General features: G+C 43.0%; 2 protein-coding genes and 1 long non-coding RNA gene across 4 annotated transcripts in view; 2 read left to right on the top strand and 1 right to left on the bottom strand.

The window, feature by feature from the left end:
- LOC127604483 (protein phosphatase 3 catalytic subunit alpha-like) overlaps positions 1 to 12,723 on the top strand; it is a 39,967-nt gene extending 27,244 nt beyond the window's left edge. Inside the window, exons 6-14 of one of the 2 annotated variants that reach the window (XM_052071573.1) lie at positions 914 to 1,053; positions 2,010 to 2,087; positions 3,660 to 3,754; positions 3,862 to 3,987; positions 5,235 to 5,312; positions 5,438 to 5,522; positions 6,525 to 6,622; positions 7,329 to 7,376; positions 10,511 to 12,723. In XM_052071573.1, the coding sequence (XP_051927533.1) occupies positions 914 to 1,053; positions 2,010 to 2,087; positions 3,660 to 3,754; positions 3,862 to 3,987; positions 5,235 to 5,312; positions 5,438 to 5,522; positions 6,525 to 6,622; positions 7,329 to 7,376; positions 10,511 to 10,689 (927 nt within the window). In that variant the 3' untranslated portion in view covers positions 10,690 to 12,723. The remainder of the gene's footprint in view (positions 1 to 913; positions 1,054 to 2,009; positions 2,088 to 3,659; positions 3,755 to 3,861; positions 3,988 to 5,234; positions 5,313 to 5,437; positions 5,523 to 6,524; positions 6,623 to 7,328; positions 7,377 to 10,510) is intronic. The other variant, XM_052071580.1, reaches the window with a different exon arrangement.
- Positions 12,724 to 22,514: 9,791 nt separating this feature from the next.
- Positions 22,515 to 24,691, bottom strand: LOC127604608 (uncharacterized). Its single transcript, XR_007963372.1, has 3 exons — positions 24,560 to 24,691; positions 23,783 to 23,874; positions 22,515 to 23,675 (listed from the first exon to the last, which is right to left on the bottom strand). It is a non-coding gene; the product is annotated as an uncharacterized LOC127604608 (long non-coding RNA).
- An 81-nt stretch (positions 24,692 to 24,772) lies between these two features.
- si:ch211-39i2.2 (DNA damage-inducible transcript 4-like protein-like) lies at positions 24,773 to 26,282 on the top strand. The gene is made up of 2 exons (XM_052071705.1): positions 24,773 to 25,087; positions 25,503 to 26,282. The coding sequence occupies exons 1-2, from the start codon at positions 24,901 to 24,903 to the stop codon at positions 25,946 to 25,948; spliced, it is 633 nt and encodes a 210-aa protein (XP_051927665.1). The 5' UTR covers positions 24,773 to 24,900; the 3' UTR covers positions 25,949 to 26,282.
- Positions 26,283 to 26,766: the final 484 nt, after the last annotated feature.

Here is a 26,766-nt window from a genome sequence, read left to right as displayed (position 1 = left end):
GATATGCCCTGAGGATTTGCTATTCAATATTGTATTGTTACTGCATTTTTGGAGGTTCCTTGTCTATGATGATATTTGATTTCTCTCCAGTAATTAGGTCCTTTTTTTTATGAAATGTTTTTCTTGGGTTTGTTGTGTTGTCAGGATTACAATCGTGCCCTGCTGATGAAACTATGTGAAACTCGTATGTACTTTAAATCAAAATATGCTGCCATTAACCTACACAGGTGCAGTGGTAATGTCATAGTCCATCCATCCATCCATCACCGTTATTTCCTCTGGCGTCTGTCTTCATTAGGATCAGACATGAGCCGGATCCTATCCTAGCTGAATTTAACCAATGACCGTACACCCTTGCCAATCCAAGAGCTTTTGCTTCATAATTCTTTTTATTTATCTTAATACAGTATTGGTCACATAGAATATTAGCAGCAGATATCTTCAGGGATAGTCACTTGACCGAAACAACCTTGGCCCCTTTGCAGCTAACTGGTTTCATGTTCTCTGTTTTTCATGTCTTCAATTCTGTTTGGATTTTTCACGAGGACCATGAAATAAAACACTACATGCTGAATGTAATACAACATACAAAACTCCCCACATGACCGTGGAGATATTAAGAGAGCACACACTTCCTCATCTAATGGCAGTGTTTCCATGGTGAATCTTTTGTTGTGAGATCCTCTACCTCCTGGTTGGTGGGGTGGGGGTGTGGGGGGTTGCTATTGAGAGGATCTATAGTGTATGTGACTATGTGTGATATGTTTGCTTTCTTTCCTTTGATTTACATGACATGTTCTGGTGTGTCTGATTTTGTGGAGGAAAACATGGGTGTGTCCCTTCCTCACAGCCCTCGTGTACAGTATGTGAGACTTATGTCGATGTGCTTTTGTGTGTCAATGTTGTGTCCTAGTTGGACCGATTCAAGGAGCCTCCGGCGTTTGGGCCCATGTGTGACTTGTTGTGGGCAGACCCACTTGAAGATTTTGGCAATGAGAAGACCCAAGAGTACTTTGGACACAATACAGTCAGAGGCTGCTCCTATTTCTATAGGTAACCCCCCCCCCCCCCCCCTCCACACACACACACACACACAATGTCCAAAGTACACAAGAGTCATACGCTGTTGCTCCAGTTATGATGCAGCCCAACAGGCTGGTAAAACGTGATGTTTAAACTGGAATGACTTTAACTTACAAATCAGAAGTCTCATATGTTTTAGGTGGACTTCAAGCTATTACTTTGGGACGCTATAATGATGCGAAGAGAGTGATTCCTCCCATGATCTCTGATCCAACAACGATCACTTGGATTAGAACTGGAGACGAAAATCTTGGCCAGTTCATAACACGCACATTTGCACACGCAGACAACAGACACACGGTTTGGTGATCAAACACAAAAACACATGCAGGCAGTTCTGTTTCGGCAAGAAACAATATCCCACAATCCCAAGGGAAGCTGCACGATTCTGTTGCTATGACGACTGGCTCCCCATGCCAGACACAAGTGATATTAAGATACAGTGAGAGAAGAGGGAGAGTGACATCGGAGAAGTCCATGATGGTGCTGGTGTTGAGGAGAGGAGATAAAAGATGCACATGAAACTGTCAACAGTGAGAAATGGAACCAAACAAGCTGCACTTAAAAGAGCGATGACGCGCTCTTAATATTTGCGGTGGTGTTCCTGGTGTCGAAGTTGTTCATACGACATGTTTTTTCTTGCATAGAGAAGTGATTTTCTTCAAGTTTAGAAAAAGCCATTTTATCCAAGATATTGGCAGAGTATCCATCGCCTCGGCAACATTAACCCTTTCAGGCACAACGGTTACTACAGTGGACAGTGGACAGCTTGTCATTTTATCAGCTGCTTTTACATATTTACATATCGCTTGTATGTGTATTCTGTGTAGCTGATCATTAATGGGTGCATTTTGTTTTATAGTGCCGCGGTGGATTTTATTCACATTCACTGACTTTCTTTTCGTCCTCTTCTTTTCCTATCCCAGTTACCCGGCAGTGTGTGAGTTTTTACAGACCAACAACTTGCTTTCTATCATAAGAGCGCATGAAGCACAGGATGCTGGGTAAGACGTCTGTGTAATGTGTTGTTCGACATTTGTTTTCACTTGAAAAGCCAAATGCACAAGGACATTTTCTTCTTACGACAACCAGGAAAATGTCCTGTGCAAAACTCCAAGGCCGCCATGAGATATGTTGTTCATGCTAGGATGGCAAACAGATGGGCACTGTCAATTGTTCCTTTGTTGCCATAGGGCTGCAAAAGGTTGAAAATCAATTTCTTTATGCAGGCACTCGCCAAAATTACTTTACATTAAAAATGTGGCTTCAGATTTAAGTGAAAGTGCTTTTGACGGTCTATCACGATCAAATTTCCACTTCTTTAGTTTGTTAGTCAACAAAGCTAGCAGGGAGGGCTGACATATGCCACATGGTTGCAAATTCGCACTCTTGCTTGACTGAAAAGAACTAAAACATCAAGTTTTGACATCTTGGGTTTAGTTCCTCTTTGAACTTATTGAAACACGCTGTGTCACTAACAGGAAATGGGAAACTGTGGAGATGCAATGAATTACAAGGTGAGGAGACAAAAGCAAGTCGTGTCTCTTTACTCTCAAACAAAACTGACAGTTTTCACAGCAAGCAACCCTTGTTAACCTTTAAACATATTTAATTCACTTCTCTGCCTTACAGACACCAGATTAGGGCTTAGATAGGATATGTAAATGCATCCATTTTCATCTAAACGTAATCATTTAACCTGGAGAAAGTCTGTGGCTGGCTAACGAAAAATAGACTTAATGTTTTGTTAGTTATAAACTTTGAAACAACTGCTACTTTTGAAACATGGAAAGCGACATATACGAAGAGCGCATACAAAAATAATCACAGGTGATCGTATACCAGTATATTTTCTCTCCCATGTGGGAAAACCAACAATTATTACTGCAGCTTGACAGTCTTCTCCGCCTCTGCTTCTTAATTATTCTGCATGCTGCCGAGCATGTTGTCGCACAGCGTGAGAGTATACACAAAAACGTGGCCCTGTAAATTTGGACTGTCGAAAATAGTAAAAAAATGATTTAACTAACACAGGACTGTTTGTATGTCCCAAAAGTTTGTAAGATGAATGTTCATCGGCAGTAGTAAAATAAAAAATATAACAGCAGAAGACTACGTTAAAATGATAACTGTCGAAAGGGTCCTCAAAACCGGAAAGCAAGTGATGTTCTTGCACCACTTTGTCCCATACATTCAACCTCAGCCTGCCTTATTCACAAGCGATGATTTTTTTACAGCAGACTGACCAGCTATCCTGATGTAGAATGGGAAAATACATATTCATGTGGGGTTGTCATTGTCTCTGACCCATAATCCCCGCCCACCACCACCCCATCCCAGCATCTGTTAGCCGAGAAAAAAAAAATCCTCTCAATGTAATGCAGCAATTAAGGAAGCACTATTCCACTTGTTGTTGCCGCTGTACTCTTTGTTCAGTTTGGTGAACCCATTATCGGCCATCAACTGTGTACTATGCTTTTTGTGGTCCATGGGTCTTCATATTTGTGCAATATGTGGTTCATACACTTTGATCAGGAAACTTGACAATCTTTAACTCTACAAAAATATCCCCATAGGTACCGTATGTACAGAAAGAGTCAGACAACGGGGTTTCCTTCACTCATCACCATCTTCTCCGCTCCAAACTACCTAGACGTCTATAATAACAAAGGTAACTCTCACATGAACACAAATACACACTCAGCTACATATTTAATCAAGTTAATCCCAACAAAAAGTTGAGCTGAAGTGTGTGCGTGTGTGTAATTGTGTTTCCAGCGGCAGTGCTGAAATATGAGAACAACGTAATGAACATCCGTCAGTTCAACTGCTCTCCTCACCCCTACTGGCTGCCTAACTTCATGGACGTCTTTACCTGGTCTCTGCCTTTTGTGGGGGAAAAGGGTATCACACGCATGCACACGTGCAGTATAATGATGTATTTTTATCCAGCACCCTTTGCAATGACGTCACTTACTGTTCATGATTTATTCTACCAGGGTAGTCAATGCTGTTACTTGTAACATCAGCCACGTTCAAACAGCACTAAATGCATAAGGACACGCGCTGTTATTTTTGACATGTTGAAGTGCGAAGCAGTAGAACAGATTATGTACCTGAGGTGTAGCGGCAAGCAAGAACTAAAAATAAAATATTGTGAGAAGGTGGGAAAATGTGCCGATGTACAAACATATTTTCAAAGTTGGGGTCCCTATGGTACCAATTTATGTGTCCTTCAACCAGAATCATACTGCCAAAGCGCATCTGTTTTGTCAACCAGGAAGTAGGCTGCCACCAATGTTCCCTCTTAATTTTCTGTGTGTCTGAGCATTCACACAAACTCCGTGAGCATTCCTTGAATTGCGTTGCGCCACATCGGACATGCACGTGGTGGCCAAACCAAGATCACACCTGTCCATAACCTGATCTCATAATAATTTACACCACACATTTATTGACAAAAAATAAATACATCGAACCACCTAGATGTATATTAAAATAGAGGAAGGAGATTTGTACAATGCGCAAAATGAGCCCAGGTTTGTAAGAATCGGTTCCAGATTCATGATTTTATGCCACTTTTCAAATCATGACCCGTACAGAAATTAATGGACCGTAAGTAAATGGGAGTATTTAAAAATAAATAATGACTCCAATATTTGCTATTAAAACAATGAAACAAAACCAAAAAAAAAAAACAATAACTGGTAATAAAAACATGTGTGGACCAACAAAGCAGTAGAATCAGCAGTTAAATTAAAGGCCAGGCAATAAAAGTCAGTTTTGAGAAGAGATTTAAAAGAAGAAAACGATGTCACCTGTCTGAGTTCTCAAGGCAGTGAGTTCCCCAGACACAAAGCTCATCCCGCAAATGTGTTATCCATATTACGTAGATGTTTTCTATTAGTATTCAGCGCAAACACGATTCACGAGTGACTCGGCTCCTTTTTCTTTTAACCATCAATTAATATGGAATAAAGTCCCAATATGTGATAAAAAAAGGGTATAACCCACTGAAGTTCTACACATGCCAGAAAATAATTTAATTCCAAAGGTACAGAATTTTTTTTCAGGCCAATATTAAAAATGTGACAAAAACTTGTCATGTGGTCATTTTGTTGTGAGCCTAGTATGAATATTTCCATCTATAGTGACGGAGATGCTGGTGAACGTCTTGAGTATCTGCTCTGATGACGAACTCATGAATGATGGCGATGAGATCTTCGATGGTAAGAACACTCCACACTACCACTAAGGATTCAGCTGAACATTCCACAATGTTAACAATTCGGAATCCATCGTAGAAGAGTCTTCTTTGTGACAATTAATAACATGCTGTTTGTCTCTTTTACAGCAAGTGCAGCTGCAGCCAGGAAGGAGGTGATTAAGAACAAAATCCGTGCCATCGGGAAGATGGCCAAAATGTTTTCTGTTCTACGGTGAGTTGACTTGAGAACAGAGTCTAGAATGTACTGTGTTAGTCTGATGCCCTGGACGTTCCTTCATTTGATTTTTTTTTTTTTTTTGGTTTGGCAATGCTTTCATGACATCTCTATTTTTTATTTTTGTAACAATCAGAAGACACCCAAAAACTGAAGAAAACTGTAAAAGGTTCAAGTATTTAGTGTTACAATCATCCCATTATGTTAAACTGTGTTAAGCGCAGGGGTGTCAAACTCATTTTAGTCGCGAGCCAGTTTTGGTGTCCCCTTAAAGGGCCGTTGCGACTTTGTCACTGAGAGAGGCGTGCCCGTAGCATCATGCATGCGGAAGAGCACGTTGGATTCCATGCAGGAGATCGACGTGCGCAAAGTGCATTTACACGTCAAGGAAGCACAACATCTCCACTTGTGGACGATGTAATCGGCCGTGCATGTATTGGATACCGTCTTGCACCCACGACTGTGTGTGATAACCCAAGTCATGGAGCACTGCAGTCATGGGAGGCTGTTAATATATTTTTAAGATTAAAATGATTCTAATTTGTTTCCTGAATTGATTTCTATATTGCTTCAGAGGGATTGTCCCATGCTGTTGTCATATAAATAAAATAAGATGCCATCCGTGACACATGTCCGCAAGTGCCGAATCCCTCTGCCTGTGCCTACATTAAATACAGCAAACTCGTGAGACGCCATCTGCGCTACATTAAGACTTTTAGGTCATCTAAAATTGAGTCTCCTTTTTCTCACCAAATTGGCAGGTGAGCCTGGTGGAGGGCAATAGAAAACGCCCAAATTCAACCAAATTCAAATTCAAAGCGCGGTCTACCAAATTCACCTAAACGCTAACCAAGACTTGCAGCAGTGCAAAAATAGAGATGTGTCTGTTTTTACACTAAGCACAGTCTACTTTCTGTGACCAAATTATCTTTTCCTATGCTTAGTCTTCATCTTCTCTGCCGCCTTCTCTTCTCTCTTCTCTCTCTCTCTCTCTCTCAGGGAGGAGAGTGAGAACGTGTTGACCCTGAAGGGGCTGACCCCCACAGGTATGCTGCCAAGCGGAGTGCTTTCAGGGGGCAAACAGACTCTGCAGAGCGGTGAGTGTTTTACACAATCGCAAACACACACTTAAACACACTTGACTGTCAAACCAAACCCAGAACTCTCCTGAATAGACCAAACATTTGAAAATAGATGAATCCACACACAGGTAACTACAAATATGGTAGACTTGGAAGCACGTGCGTTGGACCACACTGAGGTCCTTTCTTGCCTTCTTTCCTCTTCTCCTCTTGAACGTCCGTTTATCTCCTGTCATCCCTCTGCCTTGTGGACTCATTCCCTCTCTCCACTTCACTTGTGCTGAGGATACTAACAGCCTGCTGGTTGTACGTGTGAGACAGAGGGGGACGGATATCAGGGGAGAGGAGAGAAAGGGATAGTGTGTGAGTGAGCCAAAGGTGCCGCTAACCCCAGGAGCCCTCAAACCTGCCTCGCCCTCAGCGCTGCTCTGCGGGCCTCACGTGGATTCAGCCTGAAACATGCTTTTGCATGTTTCAATGTGCAAGTTTCACACATATTTCCAACAGAGGGCCTGTATTTTTCATAAGCCTCCATGAGCCACAAACGCTGTCATGTCCAGAGATGTGTATCTGCGCAGAAGCATGTTTCAGCCTTCACTCGTGGTTTTTTTATTTTATTTTATTTTTTGTCTCCTCCGTCTCTTTGACTCTGCTCTCTCGGAATCTGTCGTCTTTCTTCCTGTCCCCTCTTCCTCTTCTGATCTGTCTGACCATCATTCAGCTACCATTGAGGCCATAGAAGCCATCGAGACAGTTAAGGATGCCGAAGGTAAAGCCACTCATATCAACGTGCGTGTGCGTGTGTGATGTGTGGTTGGGGGGGGGGGGGGGTGCGAGCAGCATGGAAGCGCTCTTTGCCACCCACGCCCATTAAATCATAGATTGTCTTTACTCATGATGCACAACGCTTTTCTAACTGCATCCGCTCTCACAACAAAGCCGATAACCGCAGCTCGCTGAAGTCACCACATTAAAACACATTCATATTCAAACAAAAATACTCTTTATATTCTTTCTTTTTTGGTGGGGGGTCAAATAACAACCTTCTTCATCTTTTTCTCTCCTAGCACACACAAGTGTTCACATTCGAAAGCCACTATCATTTTGGAATACACATGCGCGCGCACACACACATCAGTTGGTGGTGGGAGTGTGCATTGTTGAGGTGGATCTGGCCCCCTTGTTGTCTGCTATTCCTTTTATTCAATATGTTATAGATGCTGTCGACGAGGACTATGAAATCAATCTGTTTCCTCCTGTGAGCAACCTGTGAGGAGGGAGATGAAATTGTTGTCATATATATATATAAAAAGATACGTTGACTCCTTCTCTTTTAACGTTGTCCGCAAAAGGGCAAAGAGATTTACAGCATAGGAAAGAGCTGATTGCCACAACTTTGTTTCAATACACTAAGCCACTATCATTTTGGAACTGTTCATTTACCAAACAGATTGATGTCATGGTACTTGTATTTAATGTGTCAGTATTTTGTTTACAAAGGCTTGGTGGTGAAAAGCACGCTTTAATTAACTGCAATGTTCCAGTTTGTCTGTTCTTCCAAAATCACTGAGGTGTGGAAAGCAATGGTTTGCATATCAATTATTCAATGTGGAATTGAATGCCTGGAACACGATTCGGTATGGACATAGTCAAGACTGGGAAATATTTGCAATGTTGAGCTTTGGTGCTCATCCACAAGCCAGGATTTGAAGTTTGAAGAAGAAATCTCAGAATTACGGTCAAAGGAAAATACAACCAATGGCCTGCGGCCTGTGGCATTTAGCACCGAAAGCAACATTGCAATTCGACCTGGCATGGCATTACAGTATAATGGTTTCCCGTAGGCCCTCGAATGCAACAGTCACATTTCCACCAAGTAGTATACTCCAGTTCTATGGTGTGATTTGTAACTGTAAAACCTGCTCTGGCCTGTGTTTGTTCCACAAGATTATGGAGAGTATTTGCCCCTTTCCTGATTTCTGTGTTCTTTGTATATTTATCACATACAAAGGTTTCAGGTTCAGAAAAGCAATTTTAATATCACACAGGGACTGATCAGGGAAATACACAATGCAGTTTCTAAATGCCAATGTAATTTTTCAGGCACAAATAAACAAAAATCCAAACCTACTGCACCCTGAACCTAATCATTGGTTGTTCTGAAATCAAGCATTTGCGATAATTGGTGATGAGTTTTTCTCGTTGTTTTGTTTTGGTTTTGGCCTGCTCCTCTTCAACTTTGCCATGAAGGGTTCTCAAGCATGAACTGCCCATTTAAGGTCACACTACATCATCTCAATTGGATTTAAATACTGACTTTGACTTTGCCATTCCTAAAACCTTAATAGGGGGGTGGGGGGTTAAGCCAATCAGAATTGGACTTGCTGATGTGTTTTGGATCATTGACGTGCTGCATGATCCAAGAGCACTTGAGTTTGAAGGCGCAAACTGTTTGTCGGACATTCTCCTTCAGGATTTTCTGTTAGATAGCATACATCATTGTCCCATAAATCTCAGCAAGTTGTCCTGGTCCTGAGTTAGCAAAGCAGCCACAGACCATCTCACTGTCATCGCCCTGCTTCCCTGTTGACAGAATGTTATTTTTGGGTTGTCTCTGTGTGATATTAAAATAGGTTTGACGAACTGAAATCTTTGTGTTTGATAAATATGCAAAGAACACAGAAATCAGTCTACGTTTAGTACAAGCAATGTCAAATGGAGGTAATGTTTGCTTGAAATATTTTTGTCCGCTCCCAAAAATTGTGTTCCCTCCCAAACTGAACGGGGCAGCTTGGTGTAATATAAACCAGGACAAAGAGATTTAAAGTTCACAAGCTAGCATGCTAAAAAAACAACAACAAACAAAAAAAAATGTTCGAAGCCATGGCATTCCTGAACATATTCTGTGCTGCAGGCATCATATTCCCCTTGTATCTTGCTATAATTGACCACAAGTTGAACTCATTACAAAGTCTTTGCTCACACACCCTCTTTTGAATTTGGATTTGTATTTATAACCTTGTCTGTGACTTATCATAACTACAATCCATAATTTGTTCAAGTCAATAAATTATGGGTATTTCTTGTATGATGTTTTTTTCTGTGATGTAAATAGACCCCTTAGACCAATGTTGGATGTCCAGTGTGAAGCAGAATATTTGTAAGTGGCTGCATGTTGGTGAAAGATATTAGCAGTCTGAACAGTGGTGCTTTTCAATGGGAGTATCTGTCATCATTGATGACAAATGCTGGTGGCGGCTGAAACTGTCACCTGGTCTGCTGTGTTTTGTCAAGTTGTCTTGTGAAACTATATAAAATGGCCAAATTAAACGGCTGCTTTTCTTTCCTTTAGGAATAAGCCTCAATTGTTCCTCAATTGACGGTACAGAGTGGAGCAACAACTCTTGTAGTTAAGCCTAATTAAATGAGTCCACTGTTTTAAGCAGTTAAAATAAATGAAAACATGACGACTCCATTTGCGAGACCAAATGAACCACCATTTCTGTTAGAGCTGTGATTTGTTTCATCCACTCGCCCTCCAAAGGGCTTTGCTGATCTAGGATCAGTGGTTAGGTCCTCCAGCTAATCCGGGCTCAGCATGGAGAACAACAGATAAACGCTGCCTGATGTGTGTAGATACTGCGAGAAGAACAAGCGCAGTATGACTAGATTCTGTTTATCCAAACCGAAAGCTTCCGGAGATAGACAGGACTAAATAATCTGCTTGTCCCGACTGGTATTGAACGAAAGCATTAAAAGGTTCTGCCAATTAGATTAGACTCGAGCTGGACTGACATTCAGTCAAGAGGGGTTTTCTTTCAAGAGTTTGGATACAGGCATTTCTTTCAAACGTCCAGATAATAATTGCATATGCACTGTTTGTGCGTCTGCTTGTCTTCGCAGCCATCCGAGGCTTCTCCCCACAGCATCGGATCAGCAGTTTTGAGGAGGCCAAAGGTCTGGACCGAATCAACGAGAGAATGCCGCCGCGGCGTGACGCCATCAACAGTGTGGGCCTGTCCATGGGCCGCATGAATATGGGAGAGCCCAATGGGACGGATAGCAACAGCAATATACAGTGATTGGATGCGTACTGTCACACGGCCAGACGCAGTTCCTGCAGTTTCAACCCTCGTATAGCACCATCCTGAACGATAATCTGTACATACTCAGACTCGATACGCAAAAGCATTACACACAAACGCATATTTCACACATACAAAACATACGCACACTCATATGATTACCGGTATCTACTCCTTGTTTTTCGCTGTACGTTAAGGCTCGAGTGTGGCCGGACTTTAGGAAGTCTTCTCTATTTAGAGAACTACCACTCCCTTGTACCCACGGCAAGAAAGAGGAAAGGAACTACAAAATGAGCAGAACGAGAGAGGCGACTATTCACTGTGCATGTCGGCGATCACCAGTGGGTGCACAGCGTCAGCGTCATGCGGCCGCGTCGATGGAATGAGTCGCGTTGACGAGGAGCGAATGGGGTCAAGGTGCGGCCATCGGAAGCTTCAGAGAGTCTTGTTCCTGTTTGCAGCAAAACGCGAGAAGTGGAACCAAATGTATAAAAAGTGATGTTTTTATGGGAAGGATGATATGCTTTAATAGTGTCCATGCAGTTATGTTTGACAAATGTGCCGTTCACCAAGATAGAGGGGGGAGGGGGGGACGAGCGGTGGCTTATCCAACAAAGATGCGCAAAGATAATCGCAGCCTGATCTGAGCCCTCGTCTGTTATTGTGGGGAGAACATTCCCATTTGCTTTTGTAGCACAAGACCTCCACCCAATTAAGAGTGGAGGGCCACTCACCCCCTCTGGTCTCAGGCTAACTAGCTCTCGGGGAGAAAAAAAAATGTCGGAAACTAGGCTGTGATGAAGTATCTCTCCTGAGCTTTGGTATGTAAATAGCATACTTGGAACGTTTATATTGCACACCTGATGCAAGATGCAGTTGAGCAGTAACGGATTGCTTCATGTTTGTGAGAGGACGCTGGTTGAAATGTGAAGTCATTCAAAATTAATTCCCTTTCCGCAACCCTCTTGCTACCAAATAGCAGTGATGGCCAATAATCTCTGGCCTGAATAGCAGGAAATTCTATTTTACGGAAGACACAAATTCTTCAAGAAAAGAAGTCCGAGGAAAAACATCTTTATAAAGCATTTATATTAACGCATCGGTGCATGCACAGTTAAGTTATTTGATAATACTGTAATGTGAATTATATATTTGTGCTCTGTGTTTCATCATAGTAAGAGTTTTTTTTCTTCTGTTTTTCTGGCTAATGTGAGGAGAAATGACACAGTTTGCTCATCATGTCAATTTGAATATTTTGTATTCACTTTGTGTGATGTTAGGTTGACTTTTCTTCCCAGTTCTTATCATCACCGCCTTCCCGTTTCTTTTAGCGCTGTCCAGAATGACGGAACACTTTGAATCAAAGGTGTGGAGTCCGCAGCCCATATTTTGTTCTTTGTCAATGTACAGGAATCGTTTCTAATGAAATACGAATTGGTATTGAATGACCACCCAATATACAGAGGCACAGGCGATTGGGCAGCCAAAAGCATGATTGCATGGTTTAAAAAAAAAAAAAAGTAGAAAAACAAAACCAAAAAAAATGTGCAGTTCACAGCAGCAAGACACATTTTAACACAGTACGCCGTGTTGCTGTGACAATTTAAAGAACTGTGTACTTGCATACATCTTCATTTCTGGTTATTGATATTTATGGTTCAATGCTTATATTTATTACAAACATAATTCTTAATATTTAATCTCTCTCTCCTCTCTCTCTCTCTCTCTCTCTCTCTCTCTCGCTCCGATTGTTGCTTTTTATGTTCCGTTTCTCCTTGGTCGATCTTGCTGTGATTCTTTGGGTGGGAGAGGTGAAACCATGTGCCCCTGGCAACCGCATGCCATGCCATTGCGACTGTGCCACGGTTTCTTTTCCCTCTCTTTCTCGCTTTCTCTCGCTGTCTTTTCTTTCCCTTCTCTTGCTCACTCTTTTGGTTTTCAACTCTCCAATCACCAACACTATAAGCATGCCCCTGGGACGATCCACTTTTTTTACTCTTGAATAAAATATGCATGAAACTTTGGTATCAATCCTTGGCCTTTTGTTCCTGGAGATGAAACATTGCAAACTCCATGTCCCCTCCATCCAGCCATCCATTTTCTAATTCTCTGATCCTCACAAGGGTCGCGGGTTGTGCTGGAGCTCATCCCAGCTGTCTTCGGGCAGTAGGAAGGGGACAACCTGAACTGGCTGCCAGCCGATCGCAAGGCACACAAAGACCAACAACCATTCGCGCTCACAGTCACACCAAGGGACAATTTAGAGTCATGCGTTGACCTTGCACACATGTTTTGGGAATGTGGGAGGACACCATACCACCTGGAGAAAACCCCAGAAAAATGGGGAGCATGTCGGCCTCACAGTGCAGAGAGGTGCAGGGTTCGATTCCGGCTGCGGTCTTCCTGTGTGGAGTTCTCCATGTGCCTGCGTGGGTTTTATCCGGGTCCTCTGGTTTCCTCCTCACATTCCAAAAACATGCATGGCAGGCTGATTGAACACTCCAAGTGTGATTGTGAGCACAAATGGTTGTTGGTCTATGTATACCCTGCGATTGGCTGGCAACCAGTTCAGGGTGGACACAACTGCCCGAAGACAGCTGGGATACGCTCCAGAACGACCGCGAACCTTGTGAGGATCAAAGGATTAGACAATGGATAGATGGAAGCAGACTAAAAGTGACAAAGTGACGCTATGTGGCTATTTTGAATACACACTGGAATTCTTTGTGTCTAGTTTGACAGTATAACCAAACGGAGAGGAACAAAAAGAAGAGAGAGAGAGAGACAGAAAGCGAGCGAGAGAGAGTGAGATAGCCTGTATAAAAGTTGGGTCACTCATATTTTAAGGCACCACTGTGCTTCCTTTATTTCCGATGTCAGCATCTGTTTGTTGTTTCTCCAGAACTGGGAAGAACCTCCTTCTTCCCTGACTGGCAATGACCCAGAAATGTCGCTTATTTTCGAGTCTTTGGGAGGAGAGAACAAACAAACGTGAATCAATTAAGGTTTGATGCTGGGATGAGAGTCTATTTGTACAACAGATGTCCTCATGATGAGCTTCACTGACAACATTCGAGTCGACGTTTATCAACATGAGATGCGCTGAGCAAATTGCAGCTGATGCCATTTGATCTACTTCCAGAGCCACAAATATCCTCTTCCACTTGGGAACTGGAACTAATTGTAGAAATGAAATGCAAGCACATGATCAGGTAGGCACCAAATTGAAATCTTGGTGATGCATTTTAGGCTGTAAAAATATAATTCCTATATCCCCACACAGTTCAGAGGTCTATGAGGTGTGTCATAAAAAAGTACAAAACAATATTTCACTATTCCAAGTACTCCCTCTGGAGCAGGGGTGAGCAATTATTTTTTGCATAGGGCCACATGAGAACCAGAAAATATTATGGAGGGCCGGATCAAAAGAGTGAACTAAATTCAACATAATATTAATTGGATTTCTTTATTTAAAAAGCAGCATTTTGCATTTTTTGGCACGTTTTTCAGACTTTAAGAGTACATTATTCCGTCGTATCAGACGGGATTTGCTTGACTTGGCGCTACTGCGGGCTTCCGTATCGTCTCCCCCTTCCTCCCTATGCTCTGCAACTTCAAGTAACTGTGCCACCTGGCATTGAAGTGCCTGTCATTACAAGTCCAAATGAAATGATTGCAGTCATTGACAGCGAACCTTAATTGTGTACCAACCTTCGGCGGGCCGGATTAAAAAGACCAACGGGCCGGATTTGGCCCGCGAGCCGTGGTTTGCCCACCCCTACTCTGCAGTCTACTGCAGTTTTCCAGCCTTTTCTGCCACACCTTCATACACTCCTAAAAGAATTCGTCAAAGATTCTCCGCAGCTCCGTCGTCGCAGCCGCTTTGATTTTGCAAACATCTTCAAAACAGTCCACATGGGAAATCACACAGTGTCAGGTCATGTGCTTAGGGAGTTTGCTCCAGCAAGGCAATGCCTGTCTTGGCCAGGAACTGAGCAAGTCAGGCATTGTTAGAAGACACTTTGCCATGAAGCAGCCACGAGTTGTCCTGCCACGACTTTCACCTCATCTTGTGCACTGAACAAAGCGAAGGCTGCAAGGTCTCCTTATAGATGTGCCGGTTGATCGTCTGGCTGACATTAGGGAAACGCTCCTAGTTTGTGGACTGGCTTTAGAATACATCTTTAGAGACATTAGCTTCGGACCTTTTTCTGACACATCTCGACACACTCTTCAAGATATGAACCACAAATATTTAAGGGAGCCAAGTCTGTCTGTAGCTTTTGTTCTAAATATATGGGCATCCTACATAAGAAGGTGATGCGCATTTGCGGGGGATGCCATTTGCTTTTGCCTGACATCTTCAAAAGGGTGTCAGGTGGCTCCCGCTGAGAGGTGATGTGTTGTGACATTCTTGGTGTGCAGAGTCCATGAGGGATGGCAATTTCAGACATCTAGGGGGTCAAATATGGCCCAAAGCCTGCCTTTGTCCTTTAACTTGGCCTACCGAGACTGCTGCTGCCGCATCACTAACAATCCTTGAAGTATATCAATCATTTTAAACAGCGGTTATCAAATGAAAAGTTGGATTTTGAGCACAATATTATTTTTAGGAAAACGTAGGAAGACATTTCTAACTTGACAGTGCTTCATTTGCAAGCCTTACAGTGTAAAACAGTGTCACTATTGTTTGCAAGCCTTACACTGCAAGACTTGCAAACAATAGTTCCCTGTCGAGTAACAGAGGAACAAAAGAGCTGAACCTCACAGAATGAAATGTGCTGTACTCCAGTTCATAATGAACTGTTCATTCCTAATCCATGCGGACTGAATTACGAATTGAATGAATGAAAGCGAACCAGAGTGTCACGTTTTCCGTGATGGTAGTTGTAGGACCCCAAAAAGCAGGGAGGCAGGGAGGAGCAGGGTGGATTGACCAAAATGTATTTAACAAAAAATACACACAGGAGTACAATGGAAAAAACACAAAGTCGAAGTACTCAAAAAAATGCCTGGAAATCACAAGTATCAAACCAAACTATAACAGGAAACACAACATGACAGGAGCACACGTATGCTCACATACTTACAGCTAACCATGACCCAACAAAGACTGGTAGAAACTCAGGGAACTAAATACAAGCTAAGTGACGAGACAACGAGAAACACCTGTACAACACACAAAGGGTTGAGGGAGCTAATTGGTTACGAAAAAAGGGCACATGAGGAATCAAAACCGAACATAACCAGATCGAAACATAACACAGAGAACCTTAATCTATGCGCTCCGTGTCGTGAGCCTCTGATTTCAAGAAAGAGACAGGCTCGCATTGCATGGCAGAACTGCGTTTCCTCCAAGAGACTTGAAGAAGCCTACCGGAAGGCCAAGAGTGAAGCACAGAAAGAGATCCGGAGGATCCAAAATCAATGGTGGGTTAACTTTGCCCACCAAATGCAGAGTTTTGCTGACCGTCACGATACTAGATCCTTCTTCGAAACAACGAGGAAGATCATCGGTCCGTCTCACAGTGCTCCAATGGCTGTGAAGGCAAAGGACGGCACAATCCTGCAGGAAAAGGAGGATAATCACCAGCGATGGAAGGAGCATTTCATGGAGCTCCTGAACCGTCCGACATGCGCAATAGACGGCTTCCTCGATCCTGTCCCCCAGTTCCCCGTGCAACACTGGATGACGGAGCTGCCGACTCTCCGGTAGATCTCCGGAGCCCTGAGAAGGATGAAGAAGAACAAAGCTGCTCGAGTCGACGACATCCCCATAGAACTTTTACAAGCTGGGGTGGCACATCTCCTCACCGGCCTCCACACCTTCATCCTTCAATGCTGGGCCGAGGAGACGGTGCCTGGGGAACTGAAGGACTCCGTCATCGTCACAATATTCATGAAGGGCGACAAACTGGACTGTGGAAACTATCGTGGAATTTCCCTGCTGTCAACTGCTGGAAAACTCATCTGTCGTATACTGGCAGGCCGACTCACCTGTCTCGCTGAGCGGGTTCTTCCGGAGTCCCAGGCGGGCTTCCGTCCAGGAAGGGGAACCGCGGACATGGTGTTCTGCGCCAGACAGCTCCTGGAGAAGTGCCGGGAGCAGCGGAGGCAGTTCCACGCCATCTTTTATGATCTGGCCAAAGCGTTTGATTCTGTGTCCCGAGCAGCACTCTGGAAAGTGCTGGAACGTCAAGGCTGCCCCCCCAAATTCATAACCCTCATCCGGATGTTTCACGACGGCATGAAGGGTTGCGTCCTGACTCAGGGTGAAATGACTCCCCCATTCCCGGTTCGGACCGGAGTCAAACAGGGCTGCACGGTGGCGCCGACGTTGTTCTGCCTCTACATCGCCGCGGTCATCCACCACGTCACCCCTGTCCAGGAGCACTGAATCACTCTACGCTACCAAACTGAAGGGTCACTTTGATTGGCAGTGGGGCTGTGCGGGGCGGGGTCCGGATCCTCGAGACTCGACGCGTCGCTGCGGAGGAGCACCGGCGAGCGCGGAGGAAGGAGAGGGCCCGGCAACCGCCCGGCCCCCCAACCCACTTCTGTCAATCCTGCGGGCGGGGCTTCCGGGGAAGACTGGGCCTCCACAGTCATCGGAGACACAAGCATCAGGAGCCATCGCCTTGTCCTGGGGGCCGCATCCCTCGATAACGAGGGCCTTTACCGACCGATCGAAGCGCTCCGTGCTTGATGTACTGCAGGTATCAAACCACCATCCGCTTTAAGGTTTATGCCATACCTGCGCTAAATTAGCAGCATATGGAATTACAGTCCAGGCTGCGTCACTCAGGGCTGGGGGCGTCGACGGAGTAAAAGCTCGCCACACAGTGTTTATAAGGAAGTGCGTCTGGCGACACGATGCCGCCTGCCGAAACAAGCCAGACCTCACTCTCGCTCGCTTGTCAAAGTTCGTGACACGAACTTCGTGCCTTGCCTATTATGGAGCAGAAACGCAAATTATCCACCGTGTGGGACTATTTTGATCTCCTGGATAATAGGGTATGTCAAATCTCTTTCTCTCACCAAGTGCCTCTCAGATTATTGACATTATTGACCATTCTAATTCAAATTCATTTCAAGGTAACTCTTAGTTACTATTCACATTTTATTGCAGGTGAAATGTCCAATTTGAAAGGGTCGACTTATCATATGCCAACAAAAGCACCTCCACCATGCTGAGGCATTATCGGGCAAAGCATGAGAATGAAGTTCCCAATACAATGGAACAATAGCAGACATTGAGGACAGCTACAAGTACCTCGGTATACCACAAGCCAATGGCAACCTCGAACTGGCAACAAGGAAAGCGGCTCCGGCCAAATACCTCCGCGAGTGAGGCAAGTCCTAAGAAGCCAGCTCAATGGCAAGAATAAGACCCGGGCAATAAACAGCTTTGCCCTGCCAGTGATCAGATGCAGTGATTCCCTGCAGGAATAATAAGGTCTGGAAAGGTCTGGACTGGAAACCCCAAGGTCAAAATGGGAAACACCTCCAAAGGTGGTGGAGAATAACAGAGCGAAGATCCTGTGGGACCTCCAGATCCAGACTGACAAGATGGTAATGGCGAACCAACCGGATATCGTGATCATAGATAAAGGGCAGAGGAAAGCCGTTGTAGTGGATGTAGCGGTGCCAAGTGATGGAAACATCAAAAAGAAGGAACATGAGAAACTCGAGAAATACCAAGGGCTCAGAGAGGAGCTGGAGAGAGCCTGGAAGGTAAAGGTGACAGTCATGCTTGTGGTGGTCGGAGCACTCGGGGCAGTGACCCCCAAACTAGATGAGTGGTTGCAACAGATCCCAGGAACAACATCGGACATCTCAGTCCAGAAATGTGCAGTGCTGGGAACAGCAAGGATACTGCGCAGAACCCTCAAGCTTCCTGGCCTCTGGTAGAGGACCTGAGCTGAATGAGGGACGGACACCGCCCGAGGGGGGGGTGAGACTAGGAATTTTGAAATTTTTATATAATGCATACATATTTTTTAAAATGTCCAAATGCTCCGGAATCTGGCTGTATTGAGAGCTGGAATCAAACCTCTGCACTGTGAAGCCGACGTGCTAACCACTGGACTACCGGGCCACCCTGGAGTATCTTGTTTTTCTAAATAAAAATGTGTGAAGACAAAGCCCACAAATATCCTCATTCACATGATTTTCACATTATTGAAACATAGTAACTCGCTGGCGTAGTTGAAAAACTAATTCAAGAGAGGAGCACAAGAAAACTACCCAAATCAGAATTAAGCTCATAAAAATGAATACATTTATAAAATATAGTAAATACATCAGAATTACATTGATAAATGTATTAATTGTATCAATGAAATGCTGTGTCCATTATAAATATGAGAAAATCGACATAAATGTGCTGGAATGAGCATGTACATACAAACCTAAAGTTATAAAAATAAATAAGTACAGCACACATAAAGGTAAAAACGTTGATATGAAGACATTTTCATTTCTGTCGTGAAAAATGATCAACTCATATATTATCTAGTACTACTCCTTTTTATATAAGTTTTTCAATAAACAAGAAACAAACTTTGAATGAATCAATATGAATACATGGATGTGAATTTTGTAGACACTTCATCATCAATCAGTCAGTTCAGTCTGCCAAGTGGGTTGGCTGCAGGGTTGGCCAAGTGGGTTGGCTGCAGCATGTGGCAGTGGTCAGAGACACAGTATCAGCACAGTATCAACAGTGTGTCTGTGTCGACACGCCTCATGAAGCCTCATGAACCCATCACTACTCCACAACTTCCACTGTCACATTTGCTACACGGCGACTTCATAAAACGCATAGTAAGGAAAATGAGTACCTTATATTATAAAAGTACTGTTATATTTCAAATGCTTGCCTGCCATCCTACGGGTGTAAATGGATGTGTTGTGGGGCGATGTGGCCGAGGAGTCCAGTCCCTGTCTGATTCAACCAAGGAAAACAGGGTCACAAGTATAAATTACCAATTGTGTTTTCGTGTTTAAAATATCTGCTTATTCCTGTGTGGAGTTTACATGTTCAGTGAGATTTTTTTCTGCGTGTTCTGGCTTCCATCCACATTCCAAAAACATGCATGTGTTCATAGGGTGGGCTCCAGGCGGCCCCAATGAGGACAACTGCTATATATTTTTTTTATTTGAATGTTATTTCATTTGAAATGGACAGGCTTTGAGAAAGAATTTGCAGTCTTTATATCGAGGACAGTCTAATAAAGTTGCAAACTACTGGAGTTTAATCAGAAAACAAAAATATTAAACAGTCAGCATGATACACCAATTTGCAGTTTAGTTCTACACCAGTAGAAAGGTAAACTCAAACACAATCACATTGTTCAATGAATACCTCTCTGACGGTGTAATTCATAACTGAGCATTATTGTCTTGATCTTGATAGGCGACAGACTTTCAGCAATATCCTCACCACCTGGTCAAAAGCAATAATTTGGCCATGAAGGATCAGGTTAGTAAAGCAAAGTAACAGCGCCATCTACCTGTAAAACATGGTCACATGATATAGTATAGCAAACAAAACAAAACAGTACTGCGAAAAAAACATCCCCGTTTTTTTATTCCATTTCATTTTAATAATAATAATAATAATAATAATAATAATAATAATAATAATAATAATAATAATACATATTATTTGTGGGCGCCTTTCTAGAAACTCAAGGACACCTTACAACAAGTAGTTAAAATCACGAGTACAATGTTAAAAACAACATCAAATAAGATAAGAAAAAAATACAATAAAAATAAATAAATAAATAAACTAATAGCTTTATTGTCCGAGTGAATAGGCTTGTCTAAACAGGTGTGTTTTGAGGCTGGATTTGAAATGTGTTAATGAGTCTGAATTACGAAGGTCAGCTGGGAGTGAGTTCCAAAGCTGGGGAGCAGAGCGACTGAAGGCTCTATTTCCCATGGTGACGAGGCGAGCAGGGGGGACAGAGAGGAGGACAGAGGAGGAGGAACGAAGAGAGCGGACAGGCGTAGAAATATGGATGAGGTCAGATAGGTATGGATTTTCTTTTTTTTCTTCGAACCACTTGACAAAATTAAATTGTGTAAATTCAACGCACCATTCAGTGTAAGTGCATTCAATGTTTCAGGAAATAATTAAGACATTCTTTCTGACAGTGGAAGAGACATCCATTGATCCATAATCTGACCCTCGTATCCTAACAGGGGAAGTGGCGATCTGGAGCCTATCCCAGCTGTCTTTGGGGAGTCAGTGGGGCACACCCTGAACTGCTTCCCAGCCAATCGCACGTCAAGCATTTACAATTTGCACTCACAACCACACCTTGGAACAAATTAAAGTGATCCATTAACCTACCATGTATGTTTTGGACTGTGGAAGAAAAGGGAGTACCCGGGGAAAACCCACGCAGGCACAGGGAGAACATGCAAACTCCACACAGGAAGGCCAAAGCCGGAATCGAACCCTGCACCTCTGCGCTGTGAGGCGGATGTGCTAACTAGTCACCCACAGCTCCGCCCATCGAGAATGTCCCTATGGTGAAATTATTTTTCTATGGCTACCATCATTTGTCCAGGCCTGTTTCACTAGTTTATCTTTTTAATATTTCTGTTGAATTTCACTAAACATGACAACTATTTTTGTCCAAGTAAATCATTTATTGGAATCACCTCACATCCTATCTTTGACCGTACAAAGACAAGTCACTGAGCAAATAGCCCAAACTGTCTCTCAACCAAACATGTTAAGGCTCTTTGGGGATGTTACTGTTCAGTTTATCAGCTCACAGTCAAAGGGACTTAGAATGCAGTACGCAAAATTCACTTTTGTATCACTTGGGAACGAAGCGTTTCCTGACATTTTATAAAGGAAAAGTATGTAGTCGCCCTTTCAAAAGTATTGGAACAATGAGGTCAATGTCTTTATATTTATTGTTGTTGCTGAAACATGAGAAAAGAAATTCATATTTAATCGTTTTGGGGGAGTTGGGGGGTATTTGCATCCGGTACACAATTTAGATTATAGAAAAAAAATCAACATTGCTTGTACCGTTAATTAATGAATATCATTCTATTGTCTTGTTATTGCATGTTCTCAAACTAATGTCCCTTCTGTTCCAGACACTGCTGACAATGCGAAGCAATGGAGTGGCACACATCATGGCTACCTCACGACTAACTTTTCGCAAAGACTTTCTTGCACTTCGTTGAAATGATTCCAGTAATCTTTCTTCTTTTGTGGGGCTTGTCGATGGACATGGTCTTGCGGAACACTTCCTATGGATGTCGTGAACAGTTCCACCAGCTTCAAACCTAGCTCTAATTCGAGTGACGGTAACTCGTGTTGGTGGTGTTTTGTTAAACTCCCTCCTAAATTGTCTTTGCACTTCTACTGCATTTTCATACTTCCAGTAGCATTTTAGATTAAATTTCCTTTCTTCAAAGTCAAGTCTGGCTACCATCATTTGATTCAATGATTTGATTTGATTCAGTCTATAAAGAAAGAATAAATAATTGAGTTATCAGCTGCTAAATTGTGTATACATTTTTTAGGACACCCTATATATGTATTCCTTTTTACAGCCCGCCAATCACCACCAGGCGTGATTGGCGTGCGGGAGCAGCTCAGGATCTTTTTTTTTTTTCCAGAGAAGTGACATAACATGTCCTCTGAACCAGCTTCTGTAGCCGTGGCTCTGACTGCCAAGGTCCTTGACTTAAGCCGCTACCCATCTGCGAAACACCTGATGTCCTTGGCCCCTGCCATAGTTGGTGAACCTTTCCGAAGCAGGACTGAAATGAATGACTACAGCCAGGAAAAAGTGACATTTTAATACAAATTATGAGCAGGTATCTAACTGAACAGTTTTGTTTCTTGCAAATCGGGTGCTTTGTTGTGTGCATGTGTTTTTGTAAATAAACAAACCCTAAGATGCAAATGGATGAGTTCACCTCAATTTGGGTGACGATTGAGACAGGTCAGACTTGTTCTCCACCAATGGCATTGTAAGCAGGTGACGTCAGCTGACAAGCTAATGTTATTCTAACAAGCTAGTCTTCCGGGTTGAACTAAACAAGCCAGTTTAATCCTTCTCTTTGAGATATAGGATCATTGGAGCTTTGGACGTTTGAGTCTCCTTTTCAGAATATATTTCTATATTTCAACGGATAAGAAAAGAGAAAATTTATTAAATGGAGATCTGCATTTTTTTCTCTTAAATGCTGGAAATGTATGATGCTCACCTGTGATCCTTTTGCTTATGTTTAAAAAAAATCCCATTCATTGCCTCGTGAGTACATTTGAATATTCACAGGCACATTTAAAAAAATGTTTAAAATACATAAAACTGGTTGATTTCATTCATTCAACAAGACTGAGTTTTATAAGTTGAAGGTCCAAGCCTGTGGAAAATCCTCCCTGATGATAGAAGCACAGCTCATATCTTTAACAACAAACCTAAGAACCTTTATGCAAGCCTTGATGAACGTGTTTATCTTCCGGCAGTCACAGCTGGGTTTTGTTTTATTTTTCATTCAAGACATTTCTGCATCAATCATTTGTTGGGTGAGTGGGTGCATCTTTTTACCCCGCCGTTCACAGTGGCGAGTTCCAACTGTTTGAGTGAAAAGTGCTCTCATAATAACGCTTGATTGGTTGATGATGATTTATATTCCTGATTATCAAATGGTACATTGACAATCGTATCAGACCACTAAGTCACAGTCCTGATTACGCCGTGTTCTTGCACTTTGTCATTTTCTCTGAGGAAAACAACTTTTCACTTCATCTTCGTTAAGAACCCATGATGTCGAAGGAGGAACATTTTCAGAGCCGGTGACTCAGCAGTCTAGTGCTTTCCATATTGTCTTTTCATGATTGCACAGTTAGAAATGTTAGGCAAGTTACTCATTTTCCTTACTATGCGTTTTTTGAAGTTGTCGTGTTACAAATGTGACAGTGGCAGATGTGGAGTGACCTGAAAGACAATTATTATGAGAAGACCATTTTCATGAATATAATCGAGATCTAACATAAAACACATCTCAAGGGATTAATGAATGAATGAGTAAGGTGTTACTCAACTGTGAGTAAGGCAGGGCTCACATCACGAGTCTGGACCCGTCGAGGTCAGGTGATCGCAGCCTCGCCACCGCTTGTTTGGAAGCAAATTGCAACTAAAATGGCAATTCCATTACCACACAGTTGCCACATTTGAAAAACAAAACAAAACAAAACAGCTGTGAAAATACACTGTAACATTGTTGTCTGATCATTACGGTTTAAAGACAAGCATCTTAAAATGGGATGTCATTAAAGGTTTTTATCCAGGACAAACAAAAATGTATCTGTATGTGTCACAAGTCAACATGTTGAATCGTAGTTTTTTTCTTCCATAAAGCCAGTCCGCCAAAAGGTTTTAAACATCCATCCAAACACACCCGCGCGCACGCACACACACACACACTCACACTACGTGCCTTTTTTCTTACCTTATTAACTTTAATTGAAGGCTTATTTTCTCATGCGGAAATATTTGATTCACAGATGCTAAATAGTATTTGCAAACACAGCAAACTATGTGGTGAAAATAAAATATCTCAGTAAGTGTCCAGTCTACGTTGTAGTTTGATATATCTTCTATGCTGTAAAGTCAAGCCCCCACCGCCCAAAAAAACGTATTAAAATCACCCCCCATCACGAAGAGCACCCGTTAACCAGCACACAAATCCTTTTGTTTATTTTCTACATTTGGATCGTTGCATGATGCAACTTGCATCACTGTATTCACTCGCGGTGTCCACGATGTCTCACAATTTGTTTTACGCGCAGAAATAAGCGGTCGTCAAAGTTTTTACTCACATGGTGTTTGTGTATTTAAGTTTTGCTAATTTTCTTTTTCATTTCCAGGTGGCGTTTTTTTTAAGGTACACTGTTGCTGAACCAGATTATATTAGGTGCCACTTCCTTCAACCTGGCGACCGAAACGTCCGGAGAAATTGTGTGAGACGTTTCGGGAACGTTCGAAAGCTCTAAGCCCCGCCCACACGCGCGAGTTCAGCTGATGCAACCAACTCCTCCGCTACAAAACTCGTACGCTCTCATCCGCGTATGTCCAGACTTGACGCCGCTCATCAATACATGGAGAAGAAAGAAAGTCAACGTCCGGACGAGATACCGGAGTTGTACACACAGGAATCGAGATGGTCTATACCGCGGCTCTTCTCTTTGGAAAGAAAGTGCCCGTCTTGGGAGAGGAAGAAAGCATCACGGACGTGATGGGAACGTACTTTTTCAGGCTCTCGTCGCTGCGTCAAGAAAAAAGAGAAGGCCCTTTGCTTCGACGGGGAAGCGTAGACAGTTGCCACGAGCCCGACAACCCTTCACTTTGTAAGTATACAAACTTGTACAAATAACTTGCGGTGGGGGCTGATCGAACTAGTTCATGTCGCAGAAGAAGCACCAAGCGACGCTTTCTGATGCAAGTGGTGCGTTTCTTGAATCAGCCGATGTCATGCTGACCAGTTGAATTTCTCTTCTGGTGATTCTCAGCAATGTATATTGGAATGTAAGAACAATATGCAGACACAGTGAACCTGTTTATCGCAGGGAGTGCATTACAGATGGAGCGTATTATTATTATTTTTCCTTTTACAGCTTTACCCCATTGCAAGTCCCCAATCTAAATGAGGACTTCTCAGCTAAAGATCACTTTCAAACCAGCGCTACAGCATGGGTTCACTGTATACTTTTATCTTTTTCAATGTATTCAACTAAGAAAAGCTCTTTCTGCTGTCCTTCACAGCTCCCAACATGGATGCTGGTTTGGAGCAGGAAGAGAGAGTCCTTCAACAAGATTTGACGCGTCACATAGAGCGCTGCCTAACGGAGGCCAAGGTTTCCGTGCTCCACTGCAAGGTGCTGCTTCTCCCCCGCCAGATGACCGCCCGGGTCGGTCGCGATGTGCTGCGCTCCTCCACGGATGAGCCGTGCGGGCTGCGGGGCGCCTCCATCAGGCTCTATGTGGACACCAAGAATGGCCTCAAGTCTTTGGGCTCCATTTTTCCCGACTCGAGTGTCACCCCGACATTTGAGCTGTCGGTCGTGTTTAAGGCGGACACGAATGACAGCTGGCCACCACTCAAGCACATCTTTGAGAGCAGTAAAGCGTTAAAGCTGAGACCAGAGTACAAGCTGGTAAAGAGAAAGCTCTACTCCTCTGCCAGTCCTGTCATCCACGAGTTTAACTAGAGAAGGGGGGCAGCAGGTAGCCCCCAAGGACCACATGACTGGCCCTGTGTTGCATATCTAAATGTTCAAGCTCAGGTTTTACAAATCCACAGGTTCTGAACTGAACCTGGCGTCACGTTATACTTCATGCTTATTGTTGTGTAGAGTTGAATATTTGAATTTGTTTGAGCAAAGGGTCAGACTGTAAATTATTGAATGTCTACTGACTTGACCGCTCATTTGCACAAATTGTTGACTGTCCCAAGTGTACACTGGATGCATCCCCTCTGGAAGGGGCGGGTCTTATTCCTTGAATGTGCTTTGTATTTATAAGAAATAAAACCCTTTGTTCACATTTTTTTTTCCAAGTGTGAAATTAATACCCTCCATATAGGAAGTTACCGTGTGAGACTTTGGAGGCTCAACTGAACTTACATGGAAACAATTTAAATGTTTTCATGTGTGTGTGTGGAACATCGTTGAGAGCAGCGGTGCTCAACCTTTTTTCCTGATGGCCCTATGAAAAATTTTTCAGCCAAGTAGTCCTTAACCAGCACACATTTGGAAGCATTTTTGAAAGTCCATTTGCAGTGGTATCTCTCAAACTAGAGATTAAAAGTTATTAACAAAAACAGACAAAAAAACCTACCAATAATCAACACTAAATCTTGCATTGTTGCACTGAACGGAGTGTTTTTGCATTGAAGTGAGAAATTGAGGATCTTTGTCATCCTTAGTGGCAGCGGGCAACTGCTGCAACTATTTTTTTTAATTCTTCCGAATAGATGCGAATTTTCATAATTTAAAATCTCATGTACCCCCTGAAATGCCTTCTCATA

This window comes from Hippocampus zosterae, chromosome 1 (genome assembly GCF_025434085.1).
Source record: "Hippocampus zosterae strain Florida chromosome 1, ASM2543408v3, whole genome shotgun sequence".
NCBI classification, from domain to species: Eukaryota; Metazoa; Chordata; class Actinopteri; order Syngnathiformes; family Syngnathidae; genus Hippocampus; species Hippocampus zosterae.
The sequence above is the reverse complement of the archived record's forward strand: the minus strand, read 5'-3'. Positions and strand labels throughout refer to the sequence as shown.